At 43.2% G+C, this 16,787-nt stretch overlaps 1 protein-coding gene across 1 annotated transcript in view; it reads right to left on the minus strand.

Annotated features, from left to right (window-relative positions):
- Positions 1 to 1,695: 1,695 nt before the first annotated feature.
- Positions 1,696 to 16,787, minus strand: part of APOB (apolipoprotein B) — a 39,726-nt gene continuing 24,634 nt past the window's right edge. Inside the window, exons 22-29 of the mRNA XM_068966590.1 lie at positions 16,382 to 16,557; positions 16,069 to 16,256; positions 15,235 to 15,380; positions 14,124 to 14,497; positions 5,674 to 13,248; positions 4,826 to 4,940; positions 4,528 to 4,714; positions 1,696 to 3,602 (exon numbers count right to left, since the gene is read on the minus strand). Of these exons, the coding sequence (XP_068822691.1) occupies positions 1,962 to 3,602; positions 4,528 to 4,714; positions 4,826 to 4,940; positions 5,674 to 13,248; positions 14,124 to 14,497; positions 15,235 to 15,380; positions 16,069 to 16,256; positions 16,382 to 16,557 (10,402 nt within the window). The 3' untranslated portion in view covers positions 1,696 to 1,961. The remainder of the gene's footprint in view (positions 3,603 to 4,527; positions 4,715 to 4,825; positions 4,941 to 5,673; positions 13,249 to 14,123; positions 14,498 to 15,234; positions 15,381 to 16,068; positions 16,257 to 16,381; positions 16,558 to 16,787) is intronic.

The following is a 16,787-nucleotide window of genomic DNA, read 5'->3' on the forward strand; positions in this document are numbered from 1 at the left end:
ACTCACGTGATGTTCTGGGACCTGGGCCTAATTTCCCTCCCATCTCATCCTTGGAACTAACCCCTCATTTATTCTGTCATTCATTGATTCAATGATCTCCATCCATCCACCCCATCCACTCATTCATCTGCCCACACATCCATCCATCCATCCATTGATCCACTGGCCAAAAGACTTTCTTTTAGCATCAGATCCAGATGTATTCTACCTCCCTGTGACTCTCTTTGGCTCCTCAGTTATAGACAGAAGAATCCTGCAAAGGTACCGAGAGGCTAATGTGTTTCTTAATGCTTGTGCATTTTAAGAGTAGCCTTCAAGAAGGAAATGTGAAGGCTTTATGAAAGAATGGTACAGGTTGCAGGTATTTGGGAATTAGAAGGGCCTTTTCCAAATAGGCCTCGTGTAGAAGGGGTGAGCGGAGAAGGCGATGGCACCCTACTCCAGTACTCTTGCCTGGAAAATCCCATGGACAGAGGAGCCTGGTAGGCTGCGGTCCATGGGGTCGCGAAGAGTCAGACACGACTGAGTGACTTCCCTATCACTTTTCACTTTCATGTATTGGAGAAGGAAATGGCAACCCACTCCAGCGTTCTTGCCTGGAGAATCCCAGGGATGGGGGAGCCTGGTGGGCTGCCATCTATGGGGTCACACAGAGTCAGACACGACCGAAGTGACTTAGCAGAAGGGGTGAGAGTCTGCAATTTCCTGTTCTCCAATGGTCACACCCTTCCTCTGTCCTCAAGTGCCATTGAAATGAATGTTATAGCTGCCCTTCCCGATGATATCAGCTTCTAGCCTTCCTTCACCAGAGCTCACCTTGGATGCTCTGGCTGGATGTTGTTGTTTAGTTGCTAAGTCGTGTCTGACTCTTTTGTGACCCCAGGGACTGTAGCCTTCCAGGCTCCTGTGTCCATGGGATTTCCCAGACAAGAATACTGGAGTGGGTTGCCATTTTCTTCTCCAAGGGATCTTCCCAACCCAGGGATCGAACCCATGTGCCCTGCATTGGCAGACAGATTCCCTACCACGTGGTCACCTGGGAAGTCCCTGACTGGATGTTGGCAGTGTGTAAGATCAGAGTTTGAGGTGAGTGGATGAAGCAAGGGAAACACTTGGGTTTTGATTACACTTAGGATGGTTGGATATGAAGTTTGGAGAAATAAAGAAACTCAACAGCATAAATGTATGCTTTATGCCCATGCCTCCTCTCCTACCCTTTCCTCCTCAGCCATGAATGGGTCCTGGCCAAGCTTCAGGGAGCCTCTAGGGTCCCTACTACCATGAGGTCCTTGGGGGCTAGGACTTCGTAGCCATTCCTTCTCCATTCCTGGCAGGGGAGTGAAATAAAGGGCCTGGTGATTTATCTCAGAGCCTAGCAGAGAGCCTTGCCTGGCAAATGCAGACTGATGGCTGAGGAAGACTGTGTATCACATAATGAGATGCTCCTGTGGATCAAATTATGTGAAAGCTTCTGCAAATAATTTTTCATTCTCACTTGGCAAATACACTCTCTGAGATCAGTTACTTCCTTTCAGGTGGCAAAACATGTCCCTTCTTAAATTCTCCTTTTCCCCTATCACTCAAAACAGTATGTGTTCCAGAGGTTTTGAAATGTCAGACAGTTGAATAAATACTCTCATTTTCTCTATCTTTCAATGCGAATGAATCACGATGAGTGTTAGGATACACGATAAAGAATTTATTTGTTCTTACTCTCCCAGAGTTTAGCAAAATAACTCAGATCCTGGTTTTCTTGAACCTGCAAAAAATGTCACTCCCCAGAGTTCAGAGACTTTCAGAGAACGGATGCCAGTTTCAGTGCAGGTCCAGTTCATACGTGCTTCTGCTTGGATCCAGCTGCCTGTTACAGGACTGGCTTGGTCAAAAGTTATATTAATGCATACGGTTTGAGTTTTTTCCCTACTTATGTGAAAGTCTAATTGAAGAATTGCTATAAAAACTCAGAAGGTGATAGTAAACTCTCCTGGAGCAACCTTTATGTAGGGGCTCATGTCATTGACTGTGGCTGATTGTAGCTCTTTCAGTAACTCCATGATATAGTTCAGAAACATGTGGTAGTTTTGAATGGACAGGTCAATCAATCTTTTAGACGCAGAGATGAATTTTTCACAGTAATCAGAGAGCTGGTCTGAAAACTCCTGTAGTTTATATGTGAACTGCTGGTGGTAATCAGAAATGATTTCCTTCACTGCAACAGCCCAGCTTTTAATTACTTCCTGAGCACTGGTAGAAAGCTCTGTAATCTTCTCTTTCCCCCTTTCCTCTGCATTGGCAAGGATTCTAAGATACTCCTGCAAATATTTCTGTATCAATGTTTCAATCTGACTTGAGAGTTGGGAAGCAAAATCAGCAGCACCGACAGCGTGTTTGGAATGGAAGTCCTTAAGGACATCTACTAGGTTCTTGATCAGGTTGATGATCTTTTCTTCAAATTCATAATATTTCACTGTCCAGCCAACTGTAGTTGGATCAAAATATTCTTGGTGAAGGGCCTGCACGTACTGATGGAGCTGCTGTAACTCTTGAGAAGCTACCTGAAGTTTGTTTTGGATTAGTTCATTAAACTCAACAAAGTTATAGTCTAGGTTTTCTTTCAGGAATCTAAAAACAAATGAAATGTATATGTCGAAGATTGTATTGATATTCTGTAGGGTTTGATTAATGAAATCAGTCAATTTCTTCTCCTTGAAGCATTTAAGTTCCCTTTCTATCTCTTGGAAAGTGTCTTGTGGAGACCTCTGAAGATCACTTAGCATCTCTGTCATCATGGTAGATTGGAGGTAACTAAGTGCCTTTTGGATCTCTTGTGAGAAAAATATAGACATTTTCACATACTCCAAGACCATACTTATTAGTTGATTGTGCATTGATGTAAAAGAAAATTTATTGTTTAGGTCCTTGTATAATTCAGACTCTTCAATCAGGTATAGTAAATAGGAAAACAGTATATGTAACCCATTATGGATATTTGAATGTACCTGGGACAGTCGCTTTGCTATTTTCTGTATGACCACAGTGCAGAGCTCATCTGCAGTGTAGTTCCTGGCTCTTCCTGGGAGCTGGAATCTGGTTACATTCAGGAGATCAATGAGCAAGTCAGTTGCACGCTTGACTGTCACGCTGTATCCCTGAGTGACTCCTATTAAGCTGTCTGACACCTTCTTCTGGAGTCTCTGGAAACCACTGTGGTCCTCCTGAGCCAGCAGTTGCTGGTACAGACTCTGGGCCTTGTCCTTCCATTGCTGGTAGGTTTCAGTGGTGCCTCTGACCATCCTTTGGAGCTCCATGTCTACTTCATCAATCTGCCTCATGGCCCCTTGATACACCTGATCAGCGCTGTCCTGCAGGCCTCTCCTCAGTTTTAAAGAAGCATCTTTCAGATCAAGTCCCGTGTACTCTTGGTGGTACTTGTTGACATAGTCATAAAGGGCTCCCGTGGCCCTGGGCACACTGTCTTTGAGCGAGCTTAGCAACTCTGACATTGCTCCTTCTTCCCAGTTAGCTTTGATCTGAACTTCATCATCCAATTCCAGGACTCTCAACACAATTTTGAATATGTTGAGTATTTTATCTGGAGAGGCCTACGACCAGCAGAAAAGGATTAAAGGAAAATGTTTTCAATTATCCTGATTACATAATACACTACATTAAAACTTCATTAGCAATTAAAAGTAAAGATCAGAGGATCTTTCATATTCTGATGGAGATTTATCTTTCACATGTCATATCTTTCATATGTGTTTGTCTTATGGTTAAGCAAATACACTCATTAATTCCTCTTTAACACATGCCCCAGAGAGGATAAAATTATGTACAGCATTTGTACAGTGACATTTAACATCAAGGCTTTTCTAGGACTGAAGATCAGAAGAGGAGGAGAAAGTGGAGGAAGAGGGAGGAGGAGGAAGGAGAGAATGGGGAGGAAAAAAAAAAACCCAGGAAAACACTAATTCAGAGAAGATGTAACAAAAATGAAAAATGTCCAGAGTCCATCTAAGAGAGACCTAGAAGACCAATATCAGGTGCCATCCATCCTCCAAGCCTATGACAAACTTTAATAATAGAACCTGATTATTTCCTCTTCTCTACTAATGGCATCTTTGATTTGTCCCCAGCAGAACTTGTATGGTAGGTGAGAGGAATTTGGCATATCTCACCTAACAATCCTATCGTGGGGAAGAATTCTGAAGCCTCAAATACTCCAGATGCCCCAATCTGAAAAATGTACTCAGCATACAGCAGAGTTTGTCCATGATTTAGATGATGAGGCAAAACTCTCATCTTTCTAGAATTACCCAAATGTAATAAAGTAATAGTGGTAATAGGAAGTCACATATGCATTTCATACAATCAACGAAAGACTCCTAACACTTTCTGGAGAATAGTTCCTCAGAAGAGAAGTTTAACCAGTTCATTGCTTGTGTTTTACCTGGTTTTGGACTTCAATTTATCTGCCCATATTCCATGTTTGCTCTTGATACGTGTAAACCACTATATGGGACTCACCTGAGGGCGGTAGTAGAGGTTCCATCCCAATAAGGTATTGCTAATGTTTTTCATGTCGATGACCACAGTGCCTATGGCTGGGGAGGCTACTGATGAGGAGAAGTGGTTCTCACTTTCTTGGTAGTGCAGACAGACATCAGTTAATGTTGGGCTGGTGATGTTAAGGTCAACCTTTCCATTCCAGTACCTGAAAGCAAAAACACCCCAAACCCCCCCAAGAAACAGATGGGCCTTCACGAAAAGGAGGTGGAGATGGCAGACAATGACTGGAAAAAAGATGAAATTAAAAGTTCCCTACCCAAGTCCTTGATATTTGCCATCTTCTTCATATTCTGCACTGAAGTCACGGTGTGCAAATGATGCGTTAGTCTTATACACTAACATGCCACCTTCGATTTTGTGTGTTCCTACAACTGTATGGGACAGATTTTATATTTCATTAGATTAGCAACTGCAGGATATAAATATTTTCCTTGTGAAAACAGAGAATTCTATCTTAACTATATATCTTATGTGTTTGTAACATGCAGTCCTCATTTGAAAAAAAAAATAGAAGGAGACCTTATTTGTCCTAAAATGATTACAGAAACACCTATATTCTCTGAAACTATTTCTGTAGAATGTCAGTAGGTTTTCAACAGGATGGTTTTCACACATGGAGTATAAATGTATCTCCTTCCTGCCTCTTTTAAATTTTGCTATAGACAGCAGCTTTGCCTCAAGTCCTATCTAAATACATAATGATTTATTTGCAACTCTCATTGAAGAAATACAGCATGTGCAGAGGGTGGGGGAGCTTCCCTGGTGGCTCAGTGGTAAAGAATCCAGCTGCCAGTGCAGGAACCATGGGTTTGATCCCTGATCTGGGAAGATCCCACATGGCAAGGAGCAACGAAGCCTGTGTACTACAACTATTGGGCCTGAGCTCTAGAGCCCGGGAACTGCGACAACTGAAGCACATGCTCTGCAACGAGAGAGGCCACTGCAATGAAAGCCCACACGCCACAACTAGAGAGGAGCCCTCACCCGCCACAACTACAGAAAACTCCAGGTAGCACAGCCAAATAGAAGCAAAGTCTTAAAAAAAAAAAAAAAAAGACAGCCTGTGTGTGGGGGGTGGGGCGGGGAGTCAGGAAATTTCCTTACCATTTAGGTCATATTCCAGGAACTGGATGGTTGAGCTGCATGTGGAATCAAGGAATGTTTCAACATGATCTCCTTTGTTTTTCAAACCAGCACTCCAAGTGGTGTTATACAAGGGCGAGGCCACCTCAAAACGTGTGGTCAGTGTTCCAAAGGAAGGAACGAGAATTCCAGCAGGTACAGAGAACTTCATGGAAGGAATCTCAAGAGTCTGCTCAGGCACGGTGATGGTCGGCAGCTCAAAGTCTGCGATGTTACTGGCGACTGCGTTTAGATCCAGAACAGTGCTGCCAACTGAAATACTTTTGGGAAGGGTGAAGTGGGACACAGTCAACTGAGATGCAGGCACAGTTATCTCAAAAAAGGGAACAGAGGAGGCTTCTGGTTTAGAGTATTGTATTAACACATCAACTCTGGGGAATTTTACTTTGGGTAGAGTTGATATGTTGAAGGTCAATGGAAGAGTACTTAGCTTCTTGTAGATTTCTATTTCACTGAGGTCAAGTGTGTAGGATGGAACCTGAAGATCTGTAAAGGGGACTTGGAATGTAGGTGTGACATAAACGGAATTTTGATTATTTCGTTTCAGTCCAGGAATAATGAATTTATCATCCAATTCTTGCATGGGGATAGAGACAAGATAACCATTGGGGTTTTTGGTATATATGACGGCAGTTGCAGCACGGAGATACTGTTTCCTATTAAGGCTGGTGGTGACATCCAGCTTTAGGAGGTCCCATAAGCTCTTGTCATAAACCGGTAGGACAGTATCTTTGAGGAACCGTAGGTGCCCTTCTAAGGAGACTGCCATGTCAAAGCGAGCCACTTCTTGGTCGTTAGAGAGCTGTATATTGTTCTGGAGAGACCCAGAATGAACCTGGACCTGACTTTTCCAGCTGATTTTCTGGTTCTCAGTGTTAACATTCAAGGAGACTTCCTGGCCAAGGTAATTGATTTTAAGGAGGGAACCGGGCTGATGTGCACGGACCTGAACAAGAGCTGATATTTTCCACAGGGAGAGCTCCAGGGTGGCTTTGCTTGTATGCTCTCCAGATGTTAAAATGAGGCCCCCTAGCGCTAAGTGGTTTTTTATATTTTGTTCCCAGATGGTATATATGCGTTGGAGTGTGGTTTCTCCGGCAAAATTTTCTTTTACTTTGAGGTCCCAGAGACCATCTGCTTTGGAGGCTCCTTGCAGTATCACAGAAGATCTGGTGCCCTTGGAATTCAAGTAAGTGCTGGCTTCACTGGCAAGAGACCCTGAATATCCCTGTGAACCAAAAGAACCCTCAACACTTCCTTTTGTAGATGACTCAATGGAAAAGTAAGAGGTGAGGCTTTCTAAGGTGAGCTTGTGGGTAACTGCTCCCATAGCAGCAGAGAGCAGTTTGGGGGAATTGAAATTATACTTTAATTCAATGACTGAAGAGACAGCAGGTTTTGACTTGGTATTCCCATGAAGCTCTTGCTTGAAAGTCATTTTCAAAATTGGAATTTGGACTCTTGCTGTTGTCATCACTGATGCGTCCATATTTTTCTTGGTGAAACTAATGGTACTGTCATGATTGCCCTCCACAAATCTGTTACTCAGGGACAAAGCTGCGGCTAACTTCAGTCCTCTTTTCCTTGTCAAACTTGAGGTGCCCTCTAATTTGTACTGCAGTGCGTCCATGACAGAAGATGATGAAGTAAGAAAATGAGCGACAATATCTGACTGGTTATAAAGACCAACATTGGTATTCAGTGTGATGACGCTTGATTTAAAGGAAAAATCATAGGTAATATTGCCCAGGGCTGGAATTAAAATTTTGTTTATGGTACTCAATACCTTGAACTCTGGAAGAGAAAGCTCAGAAAGTTCCTTAGGGACATGAAGGGTTGGCAGCTCTAAGAATGGCAAGACTAATGTGTATGAGGGTACGTAGATGCCAGAACCCAGGACAGTGATGCTGGGGGTGCTGATCTCTTTGGGGATCATATACTCAAATGTTAACATCTTCACTGTGAAGGGAGACACTTCAATGTTGGCAACTGGAATAGTGTATCCAGGAATTTTATAGATCTTGGGTTGCTGGTTAAGGGATTTTTCAACTTTGTACTTATCAAATGTAGTTTTTGCTTCATTATAGGATTTGATAAAAAAATCTAGTGCCTGGTTTCTGACTCTCTCAAAAAGCCTGGAGAAGGAATTGATGTTACGATGGATGAGTGTGTAGAAGGCATCCAGAGGAACTGGGATGGAGTGCTTGTCTTTGTTTTTCTTATACTGAGCTCTTACACTTAAATCAAATGATTGCTTTGTTGTTTTCAAGAAATCCTTCAAGCCTGTCTTTTCCCATAAGGAGATTTCTTTCATCTGGGGAGTTGTGAGCTTTGTGTAAGGTAGAGTCATTTCAGGGATTGTTAAAGGAATGTTTAAGAAATCCAGGTTGGCTTCTCCATTTATTCCTATGTGGGCTTTGATGCTTTTCTCATTGTTGCCAGCAGAGAAATTTTGATGGTACTTATATTGATTGAACCTGCCACCTGCTTGCCAACTGGCTTGCTGGGTACTAGGACTCAGAAACAGTACATAATTATTCAGAAAGTCTATCTTCCCTGTCAGTTTTAATGGAAAGCTAACTCTTAAGTTCCCTTCATTGTTTGTGGATGCAGTCATCTCATATGGCTGTGCTGAAAAGAAAAGAGAATTTTTCAAAGTTCCAACAACTTTCCCATTTAAATGAGCATCATGGTTGCCAGTTATCTCCGCCTTCCCCTCTTGAAGCAGTGCCAGGCCTTTAGCAGTTAGAACACTGCGACCCACATGCTGGCATTCAGCTTGTGACTGGATTTCAAATTTAGAGAAGTTGAGGAATCGAGACTCATACAGTATTTTTTGGTTCACTCTTAGGTGTTTGCTGTTGATCCTATTAGACAATCTGAAGGAAGTGATGGACTCTTCCACAGTAAAGCTACTTTGGGATTCATGTGTTCCCTCATCTGAGAATTCGTGGCAGGCCAATTTCCAGGATGCTGTTCCAGAAGAAGCCCATGCTATGTGTCCAGCTTCCAACAGGGTCTTGAGGTCACTGTGCAGGTCAGCCTGGCTGGAGAAATCCAGCTGGGGGATGTTCAATTTGTGGAAGTACTTTGTGTTGCTGTCCAGGGTAAGCTGATTATTTATGTTGATGAGCACACCGTTACTCAGCTCCAGTGTATTTTTTTCTGTGTGTATACCTGCCATTGTGTTTGACTTTCCCTCGATAGCATTTCCAACCCAGAGCATCTCACTCTCATGCTCTGTCTTCAGGTACTTGCTAGAGAACCTCACAGATTCCTTCAGAACCAGTGGATTAATCGTAGGGTCCGAAAGTTGTGCTTTTGCTTGAAAATCAAAATTGAGCACTTCTAATCTGGATGCTCCTTTGGCAATGATGGAAGCCTCGATCTCCGCCTGGCTTTCCGAAGCTGTTGCATTCTGAATGTCAGCATTTGCATCTAATGTGAAAAAGGGAGACTGGATTTTCAGAATGCCGAACAGCTTGCCAAAAGCAGGTATTTCAATTGTGTGTGAGATATGGGGAAGCTGGAATTCTGGGATGTGAAGGTCAGAAACTTGAAAATCTGTAAGGTTAAGATTCGGGATGACAAATTCTGGAATAGTGATTTCCGGTAAATGGAAGTCTGGCACAGTGATTCCAGCAAGAATGGTATCTACTCCACTCAGATCCCCCAGGTATACTTCCGGGACTGGCCACTGCAGTTCACTGTTCAGCATCTGGTCAACGGTTCTGATGATCTTTATTTTTATTTCTACGAAGTCAACTGTAAAGGAAGGGACGTGGAGGGTATTAAGGATGGTAAATTCTGGCGTGGAAAAGCTGGATGGGATTTTCACATCCTTCAGTGTTTTGAAGTTGATCTGAAAGGATGGGATCCTCAGATCTGTCAGGGGAATGGTGAAGTCAGGAGTCTGATATGTAGCCTCCTGAAGGGCACGAAGACTGATTTCAAAGGCAGTTATGGTCCCAAAGGTGGTCTGGATTTCGGGAACAGTGAACCCTTTTTCTACTAATGTTTTCAGGTTTTCAGCCCAGTCTTGTATCGAATACTGTTCTGCAAAGTCAGTAAGGTTCTTAGCAGCAAGAGCCCACCAGTCAGAAATGTAGGTGATGAGTGTGTTGTAAACCTGGCCCACTAGGAACAGGCACCGCTGGAGTTCCTGACGTACATCCATTTGATATACTCGGTCTCGAAAATCTTCCAGGGTCTCCTGAAATTTTGCTTTCATGTAAGTTACAGATGTTGAACTTAGAGCCTCCTGTAACCAATCCAAGAATAAGGTGATTTTGGTGGTCTTTAGGTTTTCCAGATAGGTTGAGACCACAATCCTAGCATCCTCTACAAGCAGTCTGAGTGCCTTTGCTTTCTGTGGGAGTTCCAGGGCCTGAATTTCATCATTGATTCGCTGAGTCACCTCATGAATTTTGTTATTGGTTTCATCTACAAACTGGTGGTAATGAAATGACCTTAATTTTTTTACCAACATGTCAAGGAATCTGTTTACTTCTTCAAGGAATTGATTAAAAGACAATGCTTCAAGCTGCTTGAGAGCATTGTCGGTAAGCCCGATCAATTTTTCAACAATTTCTGCCATCTTGACTTGCTGTAGGACACTGCTTAGCTTCTGAACAGTCTCCTGCAGCTTATATTGTTGGGCCAACTGCACTGATTTATCCATTAAAACCTGAATGTGTTGATCTATTTTATACATCTCAATGAACTCATGGACCATGACTCTGAAAGCATTGATTTCCTCAGTTACTTCAAAACCTTCAGAAAGACTTGTAACACGGTATTTGACATGCTCAATAATTTCCTTTATTCTTTGAAATGGGATCGTAGTTCTCAACTGACCTAAAAGCACTCTGATGTCAACAGCTTCAACCTGCTGTTTGAACATTTCAGCAAGGCGATGGATGTCTACAGTCTGAATCTGTACCTTGAGCTGTTGCAATTTTTCTTGTATCTGGATTCTTATTTGATACTTAGTATCCATATTTTGAATCCAAGATGCAGTACTACTTCCAACTTTGTTAAAATCAAAATTTTCAATAAAAAAATACAGATCATGAATTTTTTTTACTAAATTGACATGGATATGATAATGTTCATCAAGAATTTTCAATTTTTCAATGATTTGATCAATAATCTTAGCAATAGTTGTCTTAAAATCATGCAAATCATAATTATCTTCAATATACTGATCAAATTGTATCACATATGTCTGCAGCTGAGACAGTTTTTCATTAAGGTTGATTTTGGCATTGTCTAATACAATTTGCAGGTCATTTTCTGTCATTCTATAATTTTCTGTGAAAGCAGTTAGTTTCTCCTTGGCACTCAAAACTTGTCTCTCCCAATTGAACGTGCTCAGATAATCACTAACTTGCTGTGAGAGTCTGTCCAAGGCTGCCATGCATTTCCTCACGTGCTGATCAATATGGGTGCGCTTCAGTTCTTTCTGTACAGCCTCCAGCGCACCTATAACTACTACCCGAGTCTTCTCAAAATATTTTGGCAGGAATTTAAAGAATGGGAGATGGATGGTGTGAGCATTTTGGTTCTTATCGTATTTTACGGAAGCAACAAGAGTGAATTCTTGGGGCTGACCAACAGAGTCCCTCATCTCTAAAGTGTCGATGACGTTGATGGACTCGCTGAGTACAAGAGGCACTGCAATAGGGAAGTCCAGCAGAGTGAGGTCAGCCAGGGCTCGTCCACTGAGCTCAACACCAACTTTGTCCTTTGTGTTGTAAGCACTGAAGTCCTGGCTGTATTCATTTTGGTTCAACCGGGTCCTGAGTTTCCAGTTGCCTGTCTGCTCGGCCAGAGTGAGTAGGGCACTGACTTTGTGATCAAGAGCAGTGGTGATGCTCCTCCTGGACGTGAGATGGTGACTTGTGGATCCTCTATAATCATGGGAAAAAGTAAAGGCCAGAGGTTCTGCTTTCAACAGGAATTTGCTGTACAGCTGCCCCGTGTGTTGTCCCCAGAGAACCAGCTTCCCATTGCCATTTGTATGTGTGTCGATGGTCATTGTAAATGGGGCCACTGCCGAGCGGAACGCATTGCTGAAATGCAGGGAGTCTGAATTGTAGCTTGTACTGATGTCCACAGTTGAAGCAAGCCCAGCAATGTTCGTGCTGAGCCGATGGCTAAACTCTGTTCCCTGTACCTTAGCTACAGTGTCTGCTTTATAGCTTGCAGATAAGTCAGCATAAGAAAGAGTGTAGATGTGTTTTATTTCGTCATTTTGGTAGGCTCCTTTTATGGTTCCACCCACATTCAGCTTCAGAGGTTCTAGCCTTAATTTTCCACTGTTGGTCATATCCAGAGCATTGAATTTCAAGTCACTGTTTAAAGTAGTTACCAGAGAATAGGGCTGTAACTGTAGATTAAAATTTTGCTTATAAAACTTGTTGGAGCTATAAATGTTGTCAAGTTTGGAAGAGAAGTCCAGTGAGAACCCTACAACGTTCAGATTGTTTGTGTAGTCAAGTTTCATTTCATCATATGAACCCATTATGTCATTTGAAAGCTTGAGTCCTTCCTGGTTGATTTTGAAGTAGAAGATGTTTTTGCTGTCGACACCCAGAATCATGGCCTGATAAGCACTTCCCAGCGACACCTCTGTGGGGGCAGCTTTTCCATCTAGATTGAATTTCGCATGGTGTTCCCGAAAGCGGCCGTTTGATGTTAATTTCAGAGATGCCCCAGAGAGGCTGACTGCCGCGTTGAGTTCATTCTCCAGCACCAGGGGACTATACTTCAAGCTGGTCGTTGCACTGGTGGACATTCCATCCCGGGCAATCCTGAGTGTTGCCTTGTGAGCACCACTATTAATTTTGTCAGTGCCCAAGATGTCGGCATTTAACTCAAGGCCGTGAGAATTTAGAGATCCAGAAAGCAGGGTGAAGAACCTTAGTGACTTGTAATCAGCCTGATACTCAGAACGGAGCAATGCATTCTGCTTAGAGAAGGTCAGATCCACTTTGTTTGAAGTGGCAAAGTCCTCATACTTCCCGTTGGTGTCAGATTTCAGTGTCAGCTCATAGTTCTCATATTTCAGGGAAGCAGTATTTTTCACAAGGCCATCTTGCAGATCCGAGGTGGAGGTAATGGAGACAGTGCCATCATCGTACCTTCCTGTTATCTGGTTGGTGCCCTGGAAGTAGGAGGAGTTAAACCTCAGGTTGGATTCTCCAGTGAGCTGGCCCGTGGCAGGATCTCTGTGATAAGACAGGTCATATGCGCCTTTAGCATAGAATGCAGAGGCTCTGAACTGTCCGTCAATCTTGACTTCCTTGACGTACAAATGCTCTTTCTTCTTTGAGTCCAAATGGACTGACGCAGAGATTTGTGGACCCCAGGCACTGGATGCATCAAATGTTAGCAGACCTTTTGAGGCCGGACTGTTTCCCCTTTTCTCTACATGATTGAATTTGACATTTGAATCCAGAAATTTGTGGTGTAGAGACCCATCACCTGATAACGTGAGTGTATTCCTGTGGTCATACGCTGTTTTTCCAGATCCTAGCATAAAAACCAAAACACACTGATTAAATGAAGTCATGCATCTCCAGAACAATTTCTATGGTGAAAGGCTTTCAGTAATAAAGTCCCACTGGTCTGGGTCAGTTGTGCCACAGTCTCCTCTATCTGTAGTATGAGCATAAAATCTGACAGCAAAAGGCCTTCCTCCCAGAAGCCCTCCCTGACTACCACAGACCTTGCTGGGTTTCCCTTTCAAGTGCCTCCACTTTATACCTAGACTGTATCACAGCATCTTTCACACTGAAATCTAACTGCTAGTTTATCTGTTCATTTTCTCTCTTACTGCCTAGTAGGATACTTGATACATATGTGTTTAATAAATATTTCCAAAAGAAGAGAGGCAGGGAGGGATAAAGGTAGGAAAGAAAAAGTATAGGGTTCCCTATTTGCAGGGCAGCAGTGGATACACAGACATAGAGAACAGACTTATGAACAAGGTGGTGGAGGGGGAGGAAGGAGAGGGTGGAGATATATGGAGAGAGTAACATGGAAACATATACATGACCATATGTAAAACAGACAGCTAATGGGAATTTGCCGTATGACTCAGGGAACTCAAACTGGGGCTCTGTAACAACCTGGAGGGGAGGGGTGGGAAGGGAGGTGGGAGGGAGGTTCAAGAGGGAGGGGACATAGGCATACCTATGGCCAATTCATGTCGATGTTTGGCAGAAACCAACACAATATTGGAAAACAATTATCCTTCAATTAAAAATAATAATAATAATAAAAGAACAGGGTTCCAGGTAGCAAGAAAAATATCTGTAAGGAAGTTTTTCCCTTCCTAAAGGAGGTTCTCCCACTGGGACATGGAGCGAAGCTGTTCTGTGACCCTCCCTGTGAGCATGGCTCACCTTGCACGTGGTAGGAGAGCAGGTCGACCACAGAATCTGCCTTCACGTGGTACTGAGCCTGAAGGCTCCAGTGGTCCGTGCTGGTGTTGCCGCCAGTATAGGAGGCAGACCAGTTGTACAAGTTGCTGTAGATACTTGTGGAGAGGTCTAGCACACCCAAGAGGGGCAGCCGCAGTGGATACAAGTGGGGGATGGTAAAAGTGGGGATTTGGAACTCTTGCGATGGCAGGTGGAATCCCAGAGGCTGGAAGTTGAGGGCTGGAGTCTGAATCATCTTGAACATCTTTAGATCTTCGGAGGATTTGCCACCAAAAGGCAATGGGATCTCAATTTCCATACTGTTCTTGTTCAAGGTGTATTTGATCCGACCGTCACTGAAATGAAGAGCAAAGACAGTGCCCACAGTCAGACGGCAAGAACTTCGCTGCCTTCTGACCTTTCAAACAACAGTGCAGGTGTCCCATTCTCAATCCAGTACTGCACGCTGCTCATGCTCTTCCCAGGGCCTGGAGTTCTTGGTCTTAATCCCTACCTATCAAACACTCAGATTCATTCAAATCCCTTCCAAGAGCTGTGTCCTTATGACTACCATCCGTCTAAGTCATAGTTGTGTGGGCTAGGTTGCTTCAGTCATGTCTGACACTTTGCGACCCTGTAGACTGCCAGGCTCCTCTGTCCATGGTATTTTCCAGGCAAGAATGCTGGAGTGGGTTGCCATGCCCTCCTCCAGGGAATCTTCCCGACCCAGCGATAGAACTGGAATCTCTTACAGTTCCTGATTAGCAGGCAGGTTCTTTACCAAGTCATAGTTTTTCTTGTTTTTACAGTGACACAATCACTTACCTGCAAATGCGTTTCATAACCTGTGAAACATCTTAGGGACGGAGTACTAGAATCTCCTAAGTACTTTCTTAGGATTTTTTTTTTTTAACCGGGTTGACCTCATATTTACTAATGCAAAAATGCCATAGCATTCATGCTACAGTTACTAATAAAATGCTCACATCACTTCCATTAAAAATGTAAATTGAAAAAAGGCCTAAATCACGCTAAGTAAAATCTTCCATTTATGTCTCATGGTTCAAGAAATTTTTCTGGTTCATTTTTTCACCTTTTCAAGAAGAGGTTTTCTGGGATGTGGAAGTTTGGCAATTTCATTTTCTGGAGGCACAACTCTTGCAGGCCACTGAGTTGATCTTGTATATTCTGGCCGTAAGGAAGACTCCTGGATGTCTCCTGGAGCCAGGTGCTTGCTGCCTACAAAATAACAGGAGTTTTAAAAGCAGTGGGCATGGACAGGCATCAAACACAGTTCACATTAGGTGATAATCCAAATTTGACACTTCTATCATTAAGCAGGATGATATACTCAAAGTTAAAATATAAATCATAAAAATTATTTAATTTTGGTTGGCAGTAATTCATCTCTTCCTGTATTTTATAAAAGGAATGCATAGCATAGTCAACCCTCTAGCCAGTATGCTGAAGTTCCCTGTGATGTCTTAGGCACAGGTAACTCTTCTGCTTAGTATTCATTTGGTATTTAAAACATACAGCCTTATGTAACTGGGTAACTAGGCACGTATTAAGGGCTTCCCTGGTGGCTCAGTGGTAAAGAACCTGCCTGCCAATGCAGGAGAGGCAAGTTCAATCCCTGGGTCAGGAAGATCCCCTGGAGTTGGCAAACCACTCCAGTATTCTTTCCTGGGAAATCCCATGGACAGAAGAGCCTGGTGGGCTATAGTACATGGGGTTGCAAAACAGTTGGACAAGACTTAACACCTAAACAACTAGAGTGCGCATGTCAATGCTTCTTTTTCTCCCCAGGAATTCCCTGGAGGTGGGAAGCATACCTTGTCCATCATTGGATATTCTCTTTCACCTAATGTAGGGTTGACTATGTAATTATCACTGTGTATTTATTGACTGGCTGATGTGTACTCACAGCAACTAATTTGGAACCCATGTGCCGAAAAGTCAGGTCTGTCTGAGGAACTCTGCGATCCAGGAGAATATTGGCATACGTATGCAAGCTTTTAGGAAGACCAGAGAGATCCACAGGGAAATTGGAAGTTGCTTTTTTAGTATCCACATTGGTGCCTGTGTTCCATTCAAATTCAATCTTCTCTCCATCTGAAAACACACATGGGAAATAGCTGTCAAGAGCACCAGGTCAGTCCCTACCTATGGCTGTTAGCACTGCCCTCAAGTACACGGAGCTCTTCTCGGGTGTGCTCACGTAGGAGAGACATACACACCATAACGCCACGCCACCTTCTTGGATATTGTTGAGCCGTAAGCCGTGGCAGAGGAGTCCATCTGAAGGAGCAGTTTTGAGGGAGACCAGAGGCTGAGAATCTCACTTCTGGCTTCCGCTTGCAAACGGGGTATGGAAATCACACCTTTGATTTTGCCTTCTTCCCTCCTGTCATAGCTATTGAAAAAGAAAAGGTCAACATCAATGATTCCATTCATTCCAAGGAGATATGCAGGATGAAACACGGGTTCTATTTGTGGTGATGAAAACATGATACACGAATGGCTCAAAGAAGTGACCGGAGATTAAACTTCTCAGCTTCTAAAGCTAACTCGGCACAAATTCAGGACTTTCCAGGGAGGTAGGGGAGAGGTTTTCAAAAACTGAATCCTGCTCTACCCTTACTA

The sequence above is a fragment of the Capricornis sumatraensis genome, chromosome 1, assembly GCF_032405125.1.
Source record: "Capricornis sumatraensis isolate serow.1 chromosome 1, serow.2, whole genome shotgun sequence".
NCBI classification, from domain to species: domain Eukaryota; kingdom Metazoa; phylum Chordata; class Mammalia; order Artiodactyla; family Bovidae; genus Capricornis; species Capricornis sumatraensis.